The 20,835-nt window shown below is 38.1% G+C and overlaps 1 protein-coding gene across 2 annotated transcripts in view; it reads right to left on the reverse strand.

The window, feature by feature from the left end:
- Rnf13 (ring finger protein 13) overlaps positions 1 to 20,835 on the reverse strand; it is an 80,207-nt gene that overhangs the window by 20,677 nt on the left and 38,695 nt on the right. For both annotated transcript variants that reach the window (XM_087899499.1, XM_087899498.1), the window contains 2 exons: positions 8,306 to 8,393; positions 3,089 to 3,179 (listed from right to left, as the gene is read on the reverse strand). In XM_087899499.1, coding sequence (XP_087755625.1) covers positions 3,089 to 3,179; positions 8,306 to 8,393 — 179 coding nt within the window. The remainder of the gene's footprint in view (positions 1 to 3,088; positions 3,180 to 8,305; positions 8,394 to 20,835) is intronic.

The raw sequence follows: 20,835 nt of genomic DNA on the forward strand, positions 1-20,835 counted from the left end.
CTTCCATGTTCTCCACAGTTTGGCTGAAACTGCTGCAGAAATGTGTATGTTGTGGAGATGGGAACCAGCAGGTATTCCATCTCTCACTCCTCTGTTACAACCGTGCTGCTGGTGCTGTGACTTCACTATTAGAAAACAGACCGAACCTACTAGATGAAAACAATGATCAGAGTTGAGTTCACTGAACCGCATGTCACGTGTGGCCACACTTTACACAGTATGGAAGCATCGCTTTACAAGTCCCCTAGGCTGAGGAGGGGCCTGCAACACTCAGCAGTGTGCATGTTCTCTCCATTGGAAGGACTGCGGTACTACACCAGAGCAGAGTCAGCCATTTTACCCTACTACTCACTAATAGGTGATTTTTTTTTAAGGTAATAATGCCACATACTCAGTTCAGGTAAAGTAATGACACTCAGTATACAAAAACAACAACAACAACAAAAACAACAACAAAAGTTAAGTTGCTTCTTTCCCCACTAACAGAGGATTCACAGTACTTTTGAAAAAAAATAAATTATTTTGACTTCCAAACTGTTTTTACTACTATCATTTGTCAAATTTGCATCTAAGGAATTCAATTAAACTGCAACAAGTATAAACAATACCAGGGATTTCTCCCAAATAATGCAAAAACCCTCCAAAATCTCGCAAGGACTACAAGAGTACAGTGTAACTTTTCAGCAGAATAGAGGATAATAAATTATTTCACATGCATTTTTGTAGCTTTGTTTAAAATACCTAGGTGCAGAAAGATTTGGGACCTACGTTATCATCTCTTCTAGCAAAAGGCTATTTCAGAAAATAATTTCATCTGGGCACAAACCCTCTGCACTACACAAATGGTGCCACTTGTGTGAGCCACCCATCTTCTGGTACGCCACCGCCACATCCCCACTGACATGCTACAATTAACAGTGCTGCTGTCCAAACGCGGACTTCTCTACTAACTAACCGATGATGGCTTCTTCAACTTTCAGCAGTTCGCTTATACTTCCTGTACTCCAGTTTCTCTTTTCTTCATGTTTCTGACTTACATAGAAACATTTTCCCCCGTATGACACAACAAACACTGTTCTGTGATTTAGCATGATGACTTGCTTAGAAATAACTTGCTAGGCAAGAAGAAACAAGCTATAAAAAAGCACATCAGGAAGTTCCAATAAAGTAAAATTAACACACGTTAGAATAAAAAGTGGTCTGGAATTCACTACAGACATTCCCAGAGGCACTGCTGAGATTCAATAGTCTGGATTCTAAACCTAAAATTCCACATGTCCTATTCATGCTAGCCTGCCACATTTCAAATCACTTTAGCTATGGTCAAGGCATTCTATGAAAAGTATAAATAGTCTGAAATTGATTAAGTATTTTACGCATCTTGAATTACAGGTTGTCCTGGCTAGTTTATTGTCAACTTCATAAAAGTTAAGAGTTATCTGAGAAGAGAGAACCACAATCCAGAAAATCTCTAAGACTGGTCACAGGCAAGCCTGTGGAACATTTTCTTAACTAGTGATTGATGCAGGAGGGCTCAGACCATTGCTGGTGGTGCCACCCCCCAGTTGGGGTTTAAAAGAAAATAGGCTGAGGAAGTCATTAGGAGCAAGCCTGATCTTTTATGGCCTCTTCTTCAGTTCCTGCTACCAGGTTCTTGCCATGACTTCCCTCAGTGTGGGGCTGTTACCTGGGAATGTAAACAAAATAAACCATTTCCTTCATAGACTGCCTTTGGTCATGGTGTTTTATCACAGTGATACGCACCTAACTAAGACACAAATTCAATACACTTTCAAATTACTGCCCTTTCCTAACCAGAATGCTAAAGGTAGAGGTGGTGACATTGACTACCTATGGCTGAGAACTGTTTCCTATTTTGTATCTACTGCAGGTGAACCTACAGATTCACCCAAGATTAATCTCAATTTGGGGAACAAGAACAACAAAGAGGTACTTAAGCAATTTTAGTAATTTCTTACCACATCACATTCTATGGCCATTCAGCTAATATTGATCTTTGAAGCACAGAAATGTGCAAGGGAGGAAATAAGGTTTATTCTGTGTTTGTGTTTTCATGTTAATTTCAAACGTGATGTCAAGGCCTACACGTGAAAACAAACTGCTAATTTCCCAGGCTCCCCGCTGACACACACACAGCCTTGCCTCTTCTCTTTCTGACATCAGCCAATAAAGTACAGAGCTTTCAGAACTACACACTAGACTTCTACCCATCCAGTTATCAAAGAAACAACTTGTGATGAGCTCAAATGTCGGATACAGATGTTCATGCTGGAAACGGAACTCAGGTTCTCCACAAGAGCAGTAGACCCCCTTAATTTCTGAGCCATCTCTCCAGTGCCCCTACATGCAATTATTTTTCACAGTGGTTAAATTAATTAGACAGTGTTTTAAAAAATAAAATGAAATTTATTCTTAATGATTAAAAGTTAGACTCCTATTTTGAACAAACTATCTCACTAATGAACAAGGTAAAGATACCTACTATCTCTACTGATTACTGTGTGTTAAAGGTACTGTCAGTGTTCTTAGATGACAGAAAGCAACTCAAGTAGAAAAATTAGAAAGGAAAGGCAAAGCCATTCACATATGTAATAGAAAAATTATTATCAACCATAAAATAATTTTGGCAACCACAGATCAACATCACCATATAAAATAAGCTTTTATTTAGGCAAATTAAACTCTCCTTAGAAAATGTAATGAAAGAGTAAAGTCTACCAATAATTGTAACCAATAAAATACCTCATCAGAAACTTGAAAAGAAGCCATAAATGGAAAACTTATGTTTATCCACATTAGCAAATCTCTGTAGCATGAACATATTTTTAATACATAATCAAATACAAAAGAAACAATTGCTTACAATACAGTGATTTGTATTAAGAAGAGATAATTTAGCACAATCTATGAGCACATTATAAAACAATCTTTTCCAGGCCAGCCAGGGCTATATAGTAAGATCTTATCTCTAAATAAATAAATATCAATTTAACTAAAATTATATAATTCTAGTCTAATATAAGGAAAAATGTGAAGTTACATAATATTTTTGATATTTATTACTTACCCTTTTTCATATGTGAATTCACCTTTCAGAGAATTAGCTGATGATTCACCAATGAAGACAGATGGAATGTCAATTTTCTTTAATGTTTCAACTGTGTAAAAGAACAGTAAGTTTATCTGTAGAAAGCTAGCATTTAAGGTTCTCTCTAACAGCAGCAAATGCAATTGGAAGCAATCACATTCAGAGTCCACGGCCTACTACCTGACCCGCCAGACTGCAGATTTATACTCACACCAGTGTTGGGAAGCAACGCACGAGGTGACATGGGTGATGCTGCTCACACACGCGCTCTCTCAGTTCTCTCAACGTCTTTCAAGGCCGAGACATAAGTTTTAATCTTTAATATTTCCACTTTACTTACTCTCCTAAATGCATAAAACTTTAACTATCAAAGAACAAAGAAGATGGCAGTATTTCAGCCTTCCTTCCCACAAATTACCTAACTCCTAAGTAAAGAGGAAAAATTTTACTTTACATACCCAATTCCAAGACAGAGACAAGCCACCGATGTAAAACCATTTTAAAGAAGTCTAAGAGACAGCACCATGACTCTGACTCTCAAGCGGGAAATGGTGACAGGGACTAACTGGCATGAGGCAAAGAGCTAAGGGAGTTCCGACTTCCTCCTAGAGGTTACAGCAGAGCTAGCTTCTGACTGGTTTTCCCAGAAACATGATTCTGACCGCTGTATTTAAAGCCAAGATGAAATGTCACACAAAAACAAAAAAGAAAAAAAGATTTTGGTTTTTAAAATTATCTACTACTCGGGTTTGGAAATAAAATAATCGGAAACAAAATAAGAACAATCTTCTTTAGGGGAGAGATTTGACGGAGACAGCCCGTTTAGGGCTGAGTATTCCAAGGGTCTCTCAATCTTTCCACAATGTCTATGGGTCTCAGCATTTGTTCCCATCTCCTGCAAGAACTTCTCTGATGGTGGAAGCGCAGATTGTTCAGGCTGACAAAGTACTTTACCCAGTGAGCCCCATCACCAGCTCTCAATTTTATTTTGACAAAGCTTAGAATTTCATTCCCTTTGTAAGAGATTTTATTTTTTCATGAAGATACTGTGATAAGGTGTAAGAGAGACTTGACTTGAAGCTATTGAGTTATAACTGTTAGTAATGACATCTACTGACCTATGAGATCAAAAAAGATACAGAACAGTCCTCACGTTAAAAAGCTTGAGTTTGAATTAGAATTCTGGTCAAAGAAAGCCTTCTTTTATTTTGCTAATAATGTACACAAATCACATATATTACCTGAGTTAGGATGTATCAACTGAGATTTTAAAACTTAAAGGAGGGAATTTTAAAGAGGGAAAAGAAAAAGTCAAATTTACAGCCTTTGCACAGCAGCGGCGCAACAATGGCACATGTATCCTGGGATAGCCAAGAGCTCTCTGACCAGACTTAAAAGTCTGCCCAATAGGACAGACTTCAGGCCTCGTACTGCAAACCCAGCACCATCCATGGCTGGTGAGGTGATGGACTCTGGTGGAGAACCTACTACGGCCACTTTCCTAAAGCAGCATAATCCTAACTGCATTCTAAATACTTATCCCTACACCCACAGGTGAGTGAAGTGCTCACCCTTGTCAAAGAAGCTTCTCTTTGCAGCAGTGGGGACCACTGTAGAGACCCACAACTGTAGAGACCCACAACTGGTCAGACACAGAGCACAACTGACACATCTACAACACAACCCTACACCTAAGGTACAAGAAAATTGAGTAAGAAAGAGCAGAAAGATTCTAAAAGACAGGGGACCGGGGTGCCTGATGCAAGATAAGATAATATCTTCTAGACAAGACAGGAAAACTGTACCCAAGAAATATGGTTGTCCAAACAAGACCTGCACAATGACAACCCCAGCTGACGTGTCAGCATTGATCAGAAAAGTTCACAAGGTTCCACCTCTACATGAGGGGCTGAAGGAAATCAATGGCTGCCGAGAGTGACAGAAAGGGGGGGAGTGAGGGAGGGAGGGAGGGAGAAGGAGAGGGGGAGAGAGAGAGAGAGAAAAAGATAGATAGAGAGAGAGAGAGAGAGAGAGAGAGAGAGAGAGAGAGAGAGAGAGAGAGAATACGTTTTCTCCAGCATGAGGCCAATAGGCTGTTCAATTCCCAAGTGGTCAGCCCTAAACACATGTACATACAAACAACACTATATAGACTCAGCAGTGTGTGTGTGTGTGTGAAACAATAACAATTAGAGGAGAGAAAATAATGAATTTAAGAGGGAGAGGGGAACATAAGAGAGATTGGAGAGAAGAGAGGGAGGAATAAAAATGATGTAAACAGAATTCATATATGAAGTTCTTAAAATTTTTTAATAAAAAAAATACATGATAGCCCTGAATTGTAAAAACTATTGTGTAGGGGGAAAGGGCCAGCCAAAACACACCATCCTGCCCCTGAAACCTAAGCTAGTGAACGAAACCCACCCAGGCCCTGAAACCACAGCCAGTGAAAGAAACACTTTAGCCCTAAACCCAAAGTCAAAGAAACACACCCTGACTCTGAAACCAGAGCCAAAGAAACACACTTCGTCCTAGAACCAAAGTCTATGAAAGAAATAATGCTTTAGTCCTGAAATTAGAGCCAAAAGGCTAAAAAGGAACAGTGAAAGAAACACGGTTTGGTCCTGAAGACTGTTAAGAGCCAACACTGCCCCTTACCAACTAAATCAGCCAATCCCCGAGCAGAAAAATCTTCTCCCTGGGAAAACTGTGCCGATACGAAGTGCTGTTCCCACTCTGGCTAAGGTAGCCACTCTCCTGGACTCCTTCTTCCCAAAGAAATCTCTTTCTTAAAAGAGTTTTTCATCAGCTCGAAGCAGAAGAACCTTTGCTGAGGCATTCCCCTACCGCTGGAGCAGGAGGAGATGGCTACATGTCTACGGGGTTTTCCATTGAGCAGAGTAAAACAGAAGTAACATGTGGGGTGGGAGCAGAAGAAGGAACAGAGAGCTCTGCTAGGATGTTCCCGTAGGGAAACTGGACAGAGCTCAGCTGTAACGGCTCTCTCTAGGAGGGGAGCAGGATTGCTATATCCCACTATACCCCAGCTTCAGGTACAGTCTGACTTCCCAACAAGCCAGGATATCTTTCCCTCCAGAGCTTTAACAGTCACACATTAAGTGAAGGTTACAGCTTTTAGAGAACTCACTGGGTAGATGAGCACGGTGTTACACATCTCTAACCATATCACCTTGAAGGCAGAGACAGGGTGGGTGTAGATTATTAAGAGTTCACTATGGCTACACTGTACCATGTCTCAAAAAAACCAAAATCATTGAAAAGTTCTTTTTAGCTCCTTAAAGTTGGCTCATTTTCCCTGTGAACTAATATTCAGAATAAGAAAATATTCTCATTTCAAATAAATTATAAATGTATCCACATGATGTAAAAGACCAGCTGATACAAGAAAGTATATGGGAGGCTGGGCATAGTGGCACACACCTTTAATCCCTACCTGGGAGGCAGATGCAGGTAGATTTCTGTGAGCTCTAGGCCAGCCTGGTCTATATAGTGAGTTCCAGGATAGCCAGGAAGACATACAGAGATACCCTGTCTCAAGAAAATAAAAAGGGGAGGAGGAAGAGGGGAGGAAAGAAGGAAGGGACAGAGGGAAGAAGGCAGGCAGGCAGGCAAGCATAAATCCATGCCGCCAGGCAGCCAGGCAGCCATCTATCCATACAGGGACTGGTAAAATGGTTCCATGGATAAAGGGTCTGCTCCATTTAGGGAGATCTAAGTTTGGGTGTCCAACACCTATATAAAAAGTCTAATTCAGTACTATAGTTTCTACAGTAGAAGACAGGAACAGGAGGATCCCTGGGGCTTGCTGGGCAGCACTCTAGGTTCTGGGTTCAGTGGAAAATCTCAAAGAAATAAGGTGAAAGGGCTGGAGAGTTGGCCCAGCAAACAAAACTACTTGCCTGCTCTTCCACAGGACCCATATTCTATTCCTAGCACCCACATGACAGCTCAAAACTGTTTATACTCCAATTCTTGGGGATCCAATGCCCTCTTCTAGGCATCTGTGGACATAGTACACACGTGGTACACAGACACACGGGCAGCAAAACACCGTATCTATAAGGTAAAATACATTGAGGAACAATAGGAAAAGACACCTGATATTGGACTGTTGGACTAACACACACACACATATACACACTGATGCATGTGCATGCCCAAAACAAATGAAAGAAAGAATAATGTATAAGACTTTGAAATTTTACCAGATATTCTATATATCTTAAAATGTAATGTTGTGTATATCTAAATAATTACAAAAAAATGCTTCTACAGCATTCCTTAATTTTTATTACATTTCGTGTGTGTGGTGTGTGGGTGTGTGTGGGGGGGGTGTGTCCCACAGTATACATGTGGAAATAATAGGACAACCTTCAGGAATGGATTCTCTCCCTTATGTGGTTTGAGAAGACTGAACTTAGGTCATCAGTCCTGACAACAGTGTCTGTTTACTAAGCGCTGTCACAGGCCTTCCATGGCATTCTTAACAAGTAATGAAATCACTGTTTATGGCCTTTGAATTCTTTTTTGAAAAAAAAATCTACAAATCAATAAATAAACACATAAGCTAAACAAAACAAAACAAAGCCCTTCCCTGATCAGAAAAAGGAGAAGTCAATTCTACTTCAGCTGGGAATTAAAATTATCCTCTAACAGGGCCCCAGACCTTAGTAAGCCTAGAAATTTTTGCACAAATGACTCCAAGATGGAAGTGTCATTCAGGGTGTAAAACTAAGCACATATACGGCATCCCCTGCCTAAAACAAACATCTAATCCATCAAAGTCCACGGTTCTGGGAAAGTCTCTAACTGTGCTTTTTAACTTCTGTAGTTCTGCTTCTGGCCAACTGTTCTCGTTAACTGAAATATGCCAGCCCAGAACATGTGTTATGTGCTTAAAAGCTCATCCTAAGGAAGACCCAGGGCTACACTGGGATCTGAACATCCAGCGTAGTCGTTAGCTGGCTAATAAAGACTTCCTATTGGCTTAAACCCAAGCCCTGAGCAGTCTTCTCTGGTGAATACCCCACAATCCCATGAAGGCTAACAACTGGGAATTATCTGATAAAAAAGAAACTTTACTGTTTGAACAGAAAATGAAAGAAGAAATTCTGTTAACTTTAATTTCAAATGATCTGTCAATCAGGAGACAAGAAAAGTGATACCTGTACTTACTGTCGTTGGATCCCATGCTAATCAGGTCATCAGAGTCTACATTGTGAACTATGGCAGCTTTGTATCCTGCTCTCTGTGCATTTAAAACCTGCAGACAAGAAAACAGTCATAAAATGAGGAAAAATAGCTACAACAAGTCTAGAAACCTATCTTGTGCCTCTGTGGGAATAAAGCACAGATGTTCTTGAAACACATGGATGTCTATAAGGGACCACTGAAGAGTTCTTTTAGATACTTTCCTAATTCATTCTGGGCGTTAGGAGAATCCACAGCAAATAAAGGTTGGAGATATGGCACAAGTATTAAGAGGAAGCAAAGCAATAAGGAGTCTATTTCCAATTAGAAACTTGCTGTGAGCAGGCTGAGTAATCACTAGACCCCAGGCATTCAAATCCCATCACAATACTTACTAGTCGTATAAACTCAGGCTGAGTACTTTCTCTGTATCTAAGGGGGTAAATACAGTTTACATACATGTACACAGGTGTAACTATGTGTGAGTACCTCTGTCTGGAGACCAGAGGTTGAAACCGTTGTCTTCCTTGATCACTATTTACTTTCGGAAGCAAGGTCTCTTTTTAAACCCAGAGCTCACAGAATTTATTAGTTTAGGTAGTTAGCTTGCCCTGGGTATTCTGTTTCCTCCTTGGCTGCCACACCTACCCAATATTTAATCTGCACGGTGCTTGAGATCAGTCATCACAGGGGGAGGAGGGATGTATCTTTTAAACCATCTACCTACTCAATTAACTTTCTTTTTTAATTCTTGGTTGCCTAAATTTCCTCATATGTAAAAATAGTATTTTTAAATTATAAAAACCATGCTTCACACATAGAAATGTGGCATATGAAAGCAACTTAGAACAACTTGTTCAACAACGTTACATAAAATTTCTTTCAAAAAATTAAAAATAATTCAATGCAATGCCCATCAAAATCCCAGCAAAATTCTTCAAAGACCTCAAAAGAATGGTACTCAACTTCATTTGGAAAAGCAAAAAACCCAGGATAGCCAAAACAATCCTGTACAATAAAAGAACTTCTGGAGGCATCACAATCCCTGACTTCAAACTCTACTACAGAGCTACAGTACTGAAAACAGCCTGGTATTGGCATAAGAACACACAGGAGGACCAATGGAACCAAATAGAAGACCCGGATATTAATCCACACATCTTCGAACTCCTGATCTTTGATAAAGAAGCAAAAAATATCAGATTGAAAAAAGAAAGTATATGTAACAAGTGGTGCTGGCATAACTGGAGATCACATGTAGAAGAATGAAAATAGACCCATATCTATCACCATGCACAAAACTCAAGTCCAAATGAATCAAAGACCTCAACATAAAGCCAGCCACACTGAACCTTATAGAAGAGAAAGTGGGAAGTACACTTGAACACATTGGCACAGGGAACCACTTCCTAAATATAACCTCAGTGGCACAGACACTGAGAGAAATAATTAATAAATGGGACCTCCTGAAACTGAAAAGCTTATGTAAACCAAAGGACACGGTCAACAAGACAAAACAACAGCCTACATAATGGGAAAAGATCTTCACCAACCCCACATCAGACACAGGGCTGATCTCCAAAATATACAAAGAACTCAAGAAATCGGCCATCAAAAGATCACATGATCCAATAAAAAAAAAAAGGAGGACAGACCTAAACAGAGAACTCTCAACAGAGGAATCTAAAATGGCTAAGAGACACTTAAGGAAATGTTCAACATCCTTAGTCATCAGAGAAATGCAAATCAAAACAACTCTGAGATTCCATCTTACATTTGTAAGAATGGCCAAGATCAAAAACACTGATGACAACTTATGCTGGAGAGGTTGTGAGGAAAAGGGAATACTTCTGCATTGCTGGTGGGAATGCAAGTTGATACAACCCCCTTTGGATGTTAGTGTGGCGATTTCTTAGAAAATTAGGAAACAACCTATCTCAAGACCCAGCAATACCTCTTTTGGGTATACATCCAAACGATGCCAATCGTGCCACAAGGCATGTGCTCAACATGTTCATAGCAGCTTTGTTTGTCATAGCCAGAACCTGGAAACAACCTAAATGCCCCTTGACTGAAGAATGGATAAAAAAAAAAATGTGGTACATTTACACAATAGAGTACTACACAGCAGAAAAAAATAACGACAGCATGAATTTTGCAGGAAAATGGATGGAGCTAGAAAACATTTTGAGTGAGGTAATCCAGACATAGAAAGACAATTATCACATGTACTCACTCATAGGTGGTTTTTAAACATAAAGCAAAGAAAGCCAGCCTACAAACCACAATCCCAGAGAATTTAGACAACAATGAGAACACTAAGAGAGATTTACATAGATCTAATCTACATGAAAAGTAGAAAGTAGGAAAAAACAAGATCTCCTGAGTAAATTGGGAGCATGGGGACCTTGGGGGAGGATTGAAGTGGAGAGGGAAGAGACAGGGAGGGGAGCAGAGAAAAATGTAGAGCTCAATAAATGTCAATAAAAAAAGAATGATAAGACCTTTTGTATTCTGTAACTGTATAAAATAAATTTGAAATGTTTATTTGAGCTAAAAAAAAAATTAAAAATAACCTCCAGCCAGAATACCTCCAAAACTAGAGAGCTACTTAATATTTTCTAAAGCCTCTAAAATAGCAGCTGATGACCACAAGGATTCAGCTAGTTGTGTGGCAAAAGTTTGCAACATGAAAGATTTGAAAATTGTCCAACCACCCTATAGGTAGAAAAATATATGCATAATAAAAATGCTACATATTTTCAATATTTTGAATGATTAAACACATATATTACATTTAAAAACTACAAAAATTTTATATATTAAATATTTAATATCACAAGAATCTCTTGAAATACATCATTTTATAATTAATGCTTTCTATATACAGGCTAAATAATTTCTTCTAATTTCCAGGTCTAATATTAGTTTTATTTGGTTAGCGGAACTAAAAATACTGAAAACTGCTGTAATTAATGGAAATAAAACCTATACCAAGTTCCAAAGCATCAAGGAAAGCCTCGGGTTGAGTTCCCAGGAGTCAAAGCAATGTCCCATTATTGCTTCTCTGACTGACAAATGAGCTGACAGAATGAGGCTGTGCTCACGGCAGGTCGGCTGTGCACAGCAGAGTCTCAGCGAGCTGCCCAATAGAAGTGTGGGTAAGTCTGAATAATTTTATCATATTATTTTTTAAAAAATGAGTATGTGAGAGATATGAGTGCCTTCAGCCAGTAATACTTTGTTCATATTTATGGCCCCATTATCTATAAAATAGCCCAATACAAAGTAGAATACCATTAAATAAATGTCACTGAATGAGCTAAGTAAATAAAGCATTCATTTGGATTAAAATTTCACATAAATAGTAAAATTGGACAGAAATATTTTCTGAATAACAAATTAAAAGAAATAGCCTTAATCCCAGCACTCAGGAGGCAGAGGTAGGCAGATCTCTGTGAGTTCGAGGCCAGTCAGTCAGTCAGGGTTGTTACACAGAGAAACCCTGTCTCAAAACAAAACAAAAAACAAACAAAAGTTTATCATTTTTACACACAAATGCAGTATCTTATTTTCAGGTGGATTTTTATTACCACCTAATTTCATTGTCTAACTAATAGTTACTAAGAAAACACGTGGGCCTCTTCCTCACAGAAGCTGCTGCTGTCCGGAACCTTCTGGAGAGGAGCACCGTAGTTTCTGCCTCTCGCTACATGTAAACTTATCACTCATTCATTATATTGCCATATAATACAGACTTCTATAGTTGTATTTAATAAAAGCATGCTTAGGTGGTGTTCCTGTTAGTTTTTCTGACACTTCAGAGACCAATTTAATTCTTCCCCTAAAAGCTAGCCAAGTAACTAAGAAGTGTTTCTTTTTACATCAAGAAGCACCTTTTACCACAGACACACTTAAGAAATAAAAGATTAAATCAATATCAAAAGCCATTTCCTGCTGATCTAAAATACAAGGTTTAAATTTTTTAAAGCTAACTTTACTTCTCTGATAGCATATTAGGGCTGACAAAGCCACCACAGAAGCCACAACAAGAGCAGATGAGACACTGAATGCCATGCACAAAAGAGATGAGACCCTCTCTTTGAACACTAACCACGAAGTGCACTGTTCCTCAAGTCCCATCTATGCATCTTCTTCACCCACACCAGTCATTCTCGGGTTAGAGTACGTAATCAGTCTATTTACTCCTCAAGTACTAATATCCTATTCATCTTAAACCAAGCCACATGTCTCATCCCAATTCCAGAACAGGCTCTCAGAGGCTATTTAAATATTTAGACGCTCTCTACCTAAGAAGTTTTCTGGTGAGAAGAGCCAAAGTATCATCAGTTTTGTAAGATGTTTTCTCATTCTAAAATTATTTTTGAGATTTATTTGTTGTTGTTGTTGGTAGTGATGTTGGTGGTAGTGGTGATGATACTGGTGGTGCGTGTGAACATGGGTGCACAACGTGCCATAGTACACCTGTGAGGTCAGAGGACAGCTCTCAGGAGTAGCTCACTCCCACCTTTCCATGGGATCAGGGGGTGGAACTCAGAGTGCCAGACTTGCAGGTAAGGACACCTGCTGCAGCAGCCATCTCTCCAAACCCTCACCCTCAAGTTACACCAACATGAATGAATGCATTAACAATGGCATGGTAGGTGTACACAGAAATAAAGCAGCATTAAGTTTTTAAGACTTTATTAAGCAATTGAGGAGAAACATTTACTTCACATATCTAGCATGCAACTGTTTCCACAAATAAAATGCAACATCATATTACTATCCGAAGCTGTGAACAAAACTAAAGCTCCTAAAATAGAATATGTAAAACTACCAAAATGAGAAAGAGTTCTGTGAGCTTAAGTGTGAATTCTAAAAAAATAAAAGAATGTTTTCAAAATTTTAACAATCCCCCCCAAGGTTTCCTTTTGTTGTTTTATTGATGAAGAAGAAAAGAGAAATCAAGAGACACATTAACATATGAACCAAAATGCTTATGAAAACAAACAAAGAAAATATATTCATGTTTAGAAACTATAAATCTCAAGTGTCAGTCAAATTAAATTACATTTCAACTAAGCAGCAGCTGGTATTTTTAAGAACACATGAGACAGAAATAAAACCTAAATCATTTAGTAATTATGTTCATGGTTTTACATTCATAAAATGCAACCTCAAACACATGGTGTCAGATGGAAGCAAAGGATGAAAAGATTCATGAATAAAAAGCACACACAGTAAACAAAAACCTAAATGCAAAACAGCCATCAAAACTAAAATTGCAAGAAAAAAACCTACTGAACTGTATTACCAATCTACCTTTTAAGGGACTGGTCAGAGCTATTAGTTCAAATTGCAGTGTATATACTGAATGCTTCACAACTATCTAGTCAACAAACTAGATGAAACTGCATTATGTAGACCAGGTGGCATCTAACAAAGAGTTGCAAGGGAACAAGGGACTGCTGGTTTGTTATTATAAATAGGCAGCATGTCAAAAGATAATACACTGCTAATGATAGTGTCACCAATGAAACAGGGTGTAAAAGAAATCATCTTTTTTCAGTCTGAACAAATTGATCATAACCTTATAAGAAGAAAGAAGTGATTGTGCTCTCAAGATGACCATGAATGAAGGGCTCATAGGCATTAGAAGTCAGGAAGCTATTAACATGACTTAGAACATGACATGTAAGAACAAAAGGACTTGCTAGACATTTGAATCATTATCTCCAATGCTCAGCATGGTCCTAAATCTAGATATTCTTTTCTACATATTAGAGTCTGTCACATTTGGGCAGAACTGAGATGGAAGAGCATTTTGTTAAGTTAGAGAGCAGCTTGGAGCTATAGCTTGGATCTATAGTATCCCAAAGACATGTTAAAGGCTAAGTCCTTAGTTTGGTCCTATTAGAAGAAGGTGGAAACTTAATGGGATGTTTTAGGTGGGGAGGGGGGCTGCCTTTGGGAGGACTGCAGGTACCGTCTATTCCTCGGGCTCTGTCTCCACTGTCAAGTCAGCAGATTGTTCTGACACATGCTCCCTGCCAGAAGCAACAGAGTCCAGGAATCATGGGCAGAATCCTTAAAACCATGACTGGAAATGCATTTTCTCTTCACAGACTGCCTATCTCAGATAAGCACCTTAAGGCAACAGTAAAGGAAAGCTAAACAGCACAATGGGATTTGCTGATAGAACAGGACCATTACCAGCACTTAGCATCTCACCAAGGCTGAAAAGGGAAACTGAAGTGAGAAAGACTTGGATACATTAATATTAGAATCCTACAGGAAAAGCTAAACTTATTAAATAAACACTGTGTGCCAAGAAAAACTGTGTTAAAATACTGGGGTAAAGTAAATAGAAACCCAAGAGAAGAAAATGCTATGGCATGAAATACCTATGGCAGATTTTATGGAACTTGAATCTCTGCAAAAGTGAAAATTTGATTTCATGGTAGAAAGAGAAGAGATTTTTCTTGCAGAGAAGACAGCAATAACAAGCCAATAGCATGCTAAAAACAAAATTAGAAACAGAAAGAGCTACTTGAAAAGAAAGGTGCCCCTGGAAAGCAGGGGATCCAAGAACAGAATTTCATAACTACATAACCTAGCTTTAAAAGCTTCTCTTATTATTACAAGATGTATTAGATAAGTAACTTCCATACCAATTAATATAATACACTCAATTGAGAAGGTTGTTCTTAGGAGTTAACAAGTTAATATACACAAAGTTCTTAAGCCAGTACCCAGACAGCTTCAGGCATACAGGAAATGTGTTCTTGTTATGATTAATGCATGGCAATTCATTTGATTATTACTGATAGAGACTCAGAGGTGAGAAGATAAGAAAGGAAAAGCAGGTTATGGAGCCCTTGGAGGCCGTTGAGAATAGCAAGCTTGGCATTTCCTCTTGTGAATTCCAAGCTGACACTTGAAAAAGGATAAATGGGGTGTCAATGGAATTTCAGAGCAATCAGGTGTGGCTGGATTTAACAAAGTAGGATGGTGGCAATGATATAATTTTCTTCATAACTATATTTTTGTCCTTGGAAACCTGGAAGATGTCTTTGACCAAAAGTCACAAAAACTAAGCCTGACTTGATAGAGGGAACTAGAACTGGCTTTGAACTTGTTGAATTTGAGAGGCAGCAAGGTTTACTAGGTGAAAGATTCATCAGTCAAATTAGAGGCAAATATTCAAAGATTTTCAGCAAATAAATTCATTTATTAACTCAGTCTTTTGAATAAAACTCACTATTATTTTCAAAATGAACTTCAAAACAACATAATCCACATTTTTATCTTTCCTATCATTCCCAATCTCCTCAAATATCTATACATAGAGCTAAATATAATTTTTGTTACTCTATCAAGAGACAAATAAGCAAGCACATATACACATCTATATTATAAACCTGCAAAAATCATAAAAGTATAACGGGTAGAAAAGAATCTCTTAAAAAGAGCACAATTACTGGGTCAGACTGAACAAACAGAATCCTTTTTACTTGAACGCAAGTTGACATTTCAAATTTAAAAACTGTTGTCTGAAATATGTTGCATAGACAATAATTCTCATATTGCAACAAGTGAGGGAGAAAAAGATCAAAAGCAGGAGACTACCTCAGACTGACAGGTGATACTCCATGAACATTATCCATGCACCCCCAGGACATGCTTAGTATTCTAAGACCAATGGGCTTCAGACAACTGGCAAAAAGATGTCTGACAAAGAACTCGTTGTTCTAAATGTACTCTCTTCTAACTATAATGTTAACACAACTCTTAAGTTTAGGTTATGACTTCAACATATTTTATAAGGGAACACAGAGTAATCCCAAAACCGAAAAGAAAAAAGTCATCTTTCTGATCCACAGGTGTCTTTATTGCAGCAATAGCAAACCAAGAACTACATACCCACCCAACAAAGGTGAGACCAAGAAACAAGATCTACAATAAACAGCAAAATATCATAACTCCAGATGTCTAAATCCTAGCAAAAAAAAACCCACAAATAGAAACAAGCAAGTCAATATGCCTCCTCCAGAAGCCAGCAACCCTACTGCAATAGACCCCAAGCAAAGCAATTTAGCTCCAGCACAAGACAAAGACTTCAGAATAGTAATTATGAGTATGTTTAAGACCCTTAAAGGGGGTGTAAATGAAAACCATGAAAACAGAGCAGAATGAAATAAAACAATGCAAGATATGTAAGTAGAATTTAATATAGAAATAGAATTGCTAAAGAAAAGGCAAATTGAAATAAGGCTCAAGCCAAGTGTGGTGGCACATGCCTTTAATCCCAGCACTCAGGAGCAGAGACAGGCTGATCTCTGTGAGTTCGAGGCCAGTCTGGTCTACAGAGTGAGTACCAGGACAGCTAGGGCTACACAGAAGACCTGCCTCAGAAAACAAACAAATAAACAAAAATAATAAATAAATAAAATTTAAAAAAAATAAAAGAGTAGAAGAGGAGGCAGGAAGAGTATGAGTCAGTGGGGATGAGAGAAACCAAAGTCATATGAACTCAGAGACTAAGGCAGCAGGCACAGGGCCAGCATGGGTCTGTACCTCTGCCTACATATTAAGGCTTACAGTTTAGGGTTTTCATGGGATTCCTGAGTGTGCAAACGAGTTGGTCTCTGATTCATGTGCCTTCTCTTGGGCTCTTTTCCTTCTGTTGATTTGTCTTGTCCAACTTCAAAGTGACAGTTTTTGTTTTGTCTTATTATATTTTATTTTGTTATATTTTATTATTATCTCTTAGAAACCTAATGAGAGATGGGGAGGGAGTGGATCCAGATGAAAGAGGAGGTGGGGAGTAACTGGGGGAAGTAGACAGAGGGGAAACTGTTACCAGGATATATTATGTGAGAAAATAATGTATTTTCAATAAAAGGAAAAAAATGAATATCTATGGGAAATTATACAGAAAAGAGATAAGTGTGCTGCGCTGAGTTGTTACACCTTTCGGGAAGAATTAAAGGACATTAAAATTGACGTATTCTTCAATCAATAAGCAAACTGAATCTTAAAATTAAAAAGAGAGAGATGAATAAAACAACAGCAAAATAACAGGAACTAATAAACACGGCTAATAACTCAATAGTAATGATCTCATATGCCCCATAAAAGTCAGACAGAGAGACTGGATTAGAAAGCAGGATCCATCTTTCTGCTCCTTCCGAGAAACACATCTTACCATCAAGGACAGACATCAGTTTGGGTAAAGGGATTGGAAAAGGCATTCTAAGCAAATGGAACCAAGAAACAAGCCATTTTTATAGCTGACATGGTAGACTGCATACAAAAACTAATCATAAGAGATAAGAGAGGGCACTATATCTCATTAAAGAAAAAATCCACCAAGAGAATATTATAATTCTAAACATTTATGCACCAAATACAAGGGCACATGATTTCATAAGAGAAACACTACTACAGTTAAAATTACATATTGATCCTAACACAGTGACAGTGGATAAATTTAATATTTCATTCTCATCAACAAACAAGTCATCCAAACTAAGTGGAGTAATGCAAGAATTAAATAACATCATAAATCAAATGAACCTAACAGGCAGAAGGTGCTTTAAAATTGATCACATACTAGGATATAAAGCAGTGTTAACAGACAAAAGAAAAACTGAAATAACACCCTGCATCTTATCTGACCACAACAGCTTAAAGTTGGATATCAACACTAGAAACAGCAGAAAGTGTAAAAGTTCATGAAAGCTAAATAACTCACTACTGAACAAAGACTGGGTCAAGAAATAAATCAGGAAGAAAATTTAGCACTTTTAGAATTGAATGCAAATGGAAACACAACATACCCAAACCTATGAGCCACGGGAATGGCAGTTCTAAGAGGCAAGCTCTTAACATGAATGCCTACATCAAGAAACTGGAGACATCTCATACTAGGAACTTAATGATACATTTGAAAGCTCCAGAAAAACAGGAAGCAATAACACCCAAAGAATAAACAGGAATAATCAAATTCAGGGCAGAAACTAATAAAATAGAAACAAATTTTTTAAAAAAAGATCCAATGAAAAAAAGAGCTGGTTCTTTAAGAAATATCAACAAAACTGACAAACCTTTAGCCAAATTAACTTAACCAAGAGAAAGAGAGGATCCCAATTAAAATTATATATGGGAACAGAGATGCCACAACAGACATCAATGAAACTCACAAAATTATAAGGACATAGTTTAAAAATGTATATTCCCCCAAACTGGAAAACCTAAAAGACATAGATGGATTTCTTGATATATACAACCTGCTAAAGTTAAATCAAGATAAAATAAGAAATGTAAATAGGTTCTCAACCTCTAGTGAAAAACAAGTAGCAATTAAAATCTCCCAACCAAAATCAGGGGGAAAAAAACCAGGACCAAATGCAAAGTATTCTACCAGACCTTCAAAGAACTCCAATACTTCTCAAATTATTCCACAAGATAGGAACTGAAAAAAAAAACATAGCCAAATTCTTTCTACAAAACTATTACTACCCTGCTATTGATGCTTTCCTGGGGATTTCTGTTTTTGTGTAAGATGAGATGTCACTATTTTGTCCTATTTGATGTCAAACTCCGAATCTTAACCAGTCCTCCTGAGAAGCTGGAAACTGCAGGTGCAGAGCTGCAGCTGGCCTGCAGGACTTGAATATGAGACTTTAAGTTTCACGAGGAAGGAATAATCTTGATTATTTGTACATATTTCAATTCTAGGAGAATATCCACCACACAGTTGCTTAAACTGCAGCTCTAAGATAACTATTTATCCAGTGCTTATTCTACAGGATACAAGTCAGGAAAATAAAATTTTCTTTGATCTGTGATTTTGCTCCCCCAGAGCAAGGAAAGTTTTCTTCAGTCATTGCAGACAGACATATTCCTCACATAGATTGAAGTTTCCAACCTTTGTCAAGTAAAGGGCACCAAACATGCCCTGAACTTCTGCAGTTAGTCATGGGTCATGGTGAACAAGCAGGCCTGTCCTCTTCAGTAAGTGTTGAATGTCAGCCTGCTTGCCTCAGCCCTCACTATGGGCAGATTGCTAAGTCATCATGACTCCTTCCACCCGCACACTCTCTTCTGCAGAAGAGAAAGGAAGAACTAAACTTACAAAGAGCTACTCTTCTAGAAAGAAAAGAAAAGAAAAGAAAAGAAAAGAAAAGAAAAGAAAAGAAAAGAAAAGAAAAGGAAGAAGAGAAAAGAAAAAGAAAAAAATTGGCAGGTGGTGTTGCACACCTTTAATCCCAACACTTAGCAAGGGCAGGTGGACCTGAGTTTGAGGCCAGCCTGGTCTACAAAGTGAGTTCTAGGACAGTCAGGGCTACACAGGGAAACCCTGTATGGAAAAACCAAAAAACTAAAACTAAAAGTGTGTGAAAGCCCCAGGAAAGGCTGTCTGATGCGTAGTCCCTTACTTAGGTCATGATTTGGGTGGGACTTGGTCTGCTGCTAAGTGACATCCCCACTACGCATGGCATGAAGGGTCAGAGATAAACTGAATTATTTCTCTAGAGCATGTTTTCAGTAAGACTGGTGAAGCTTCTTTGCTGTACTGAAAACTATTTATTCATTCTGAGAAAGCCAGAAAAGGTACTTTCAACTTTAAAAAGTGAAAATCATACTTTAAAGTCAGAATGTGGCTCATAGGTCAAAAGGCTTTAAATATTGGGAGATACTAAATCAAAGATTAAAAAACAGTTTTGAATTTGCAACTGCTCAGGCCTATTTCATTGATGTGAACCAAAAGTTAACCTAAATCAATATTTCTTTACCACCACACACACATACACACCACATACACCATACCACACACACAAACCACACATACACACAACACACACATACACAACATACACACACACCACACAACCTGACATTTAGAATTCAGCAATTTTTCAGCAGCTCAAGTTAGTGACTCTAGTGAAAAAGCTGCCTAAACATTCAGGTTAGGATTGCAAGTCTAAAAATGGCATCCCTTAGGTTATGGTGCATATTAAAATGCACACGAAAATGAAATCTCTATTCTGAGCTGATATTTATATCACTTTTCACGTGCTGAAAGGATTCGTATTCCAACCAATCTTAATATTTCTCAACCTAACACAGCAGAGGTGGCATTCCAACATGCTCATCACTGACATGGTTTCCAGAAGCACGTTAACACAACTGAAAGATATCTATCTGTATTTGCTATCTGCCCACTAGGATCATCTCAGATGACAAGGACTCACATTGTCCTTGATAAAGAACAAATAACCTTGATAGAACAATTACAATTAGAATGTTGGTTCTTACTGTCACCCAGTGATGAATCTCGAGCACACATGTCCTTTTAGGCTACTCACTGTTCTGATATCCTAGCCCTATATTTAAGGCTTAATACCCAGATCTACATAAAATATAAGCTCTAATGCTAAGAAGCCAAATTTAGAAAGGAAAAAAAACCATAGACTTTTAGGACAGCATCAATCAAGAAGGTGGGA

This window comes from Myodes glareolus, chromosome 20 (assembly GCF_982192425.1).
Source record: "Myodes glareolus chromosome 20, mMyoGla1.1, whole genome shotgun sequence".
NCBI classification, from domain to species: Eukaryota; Metazoa; Chordata; class Mammalia; order Rodentia; family Cricetidae; genus Myodes; species Myodes glareolus.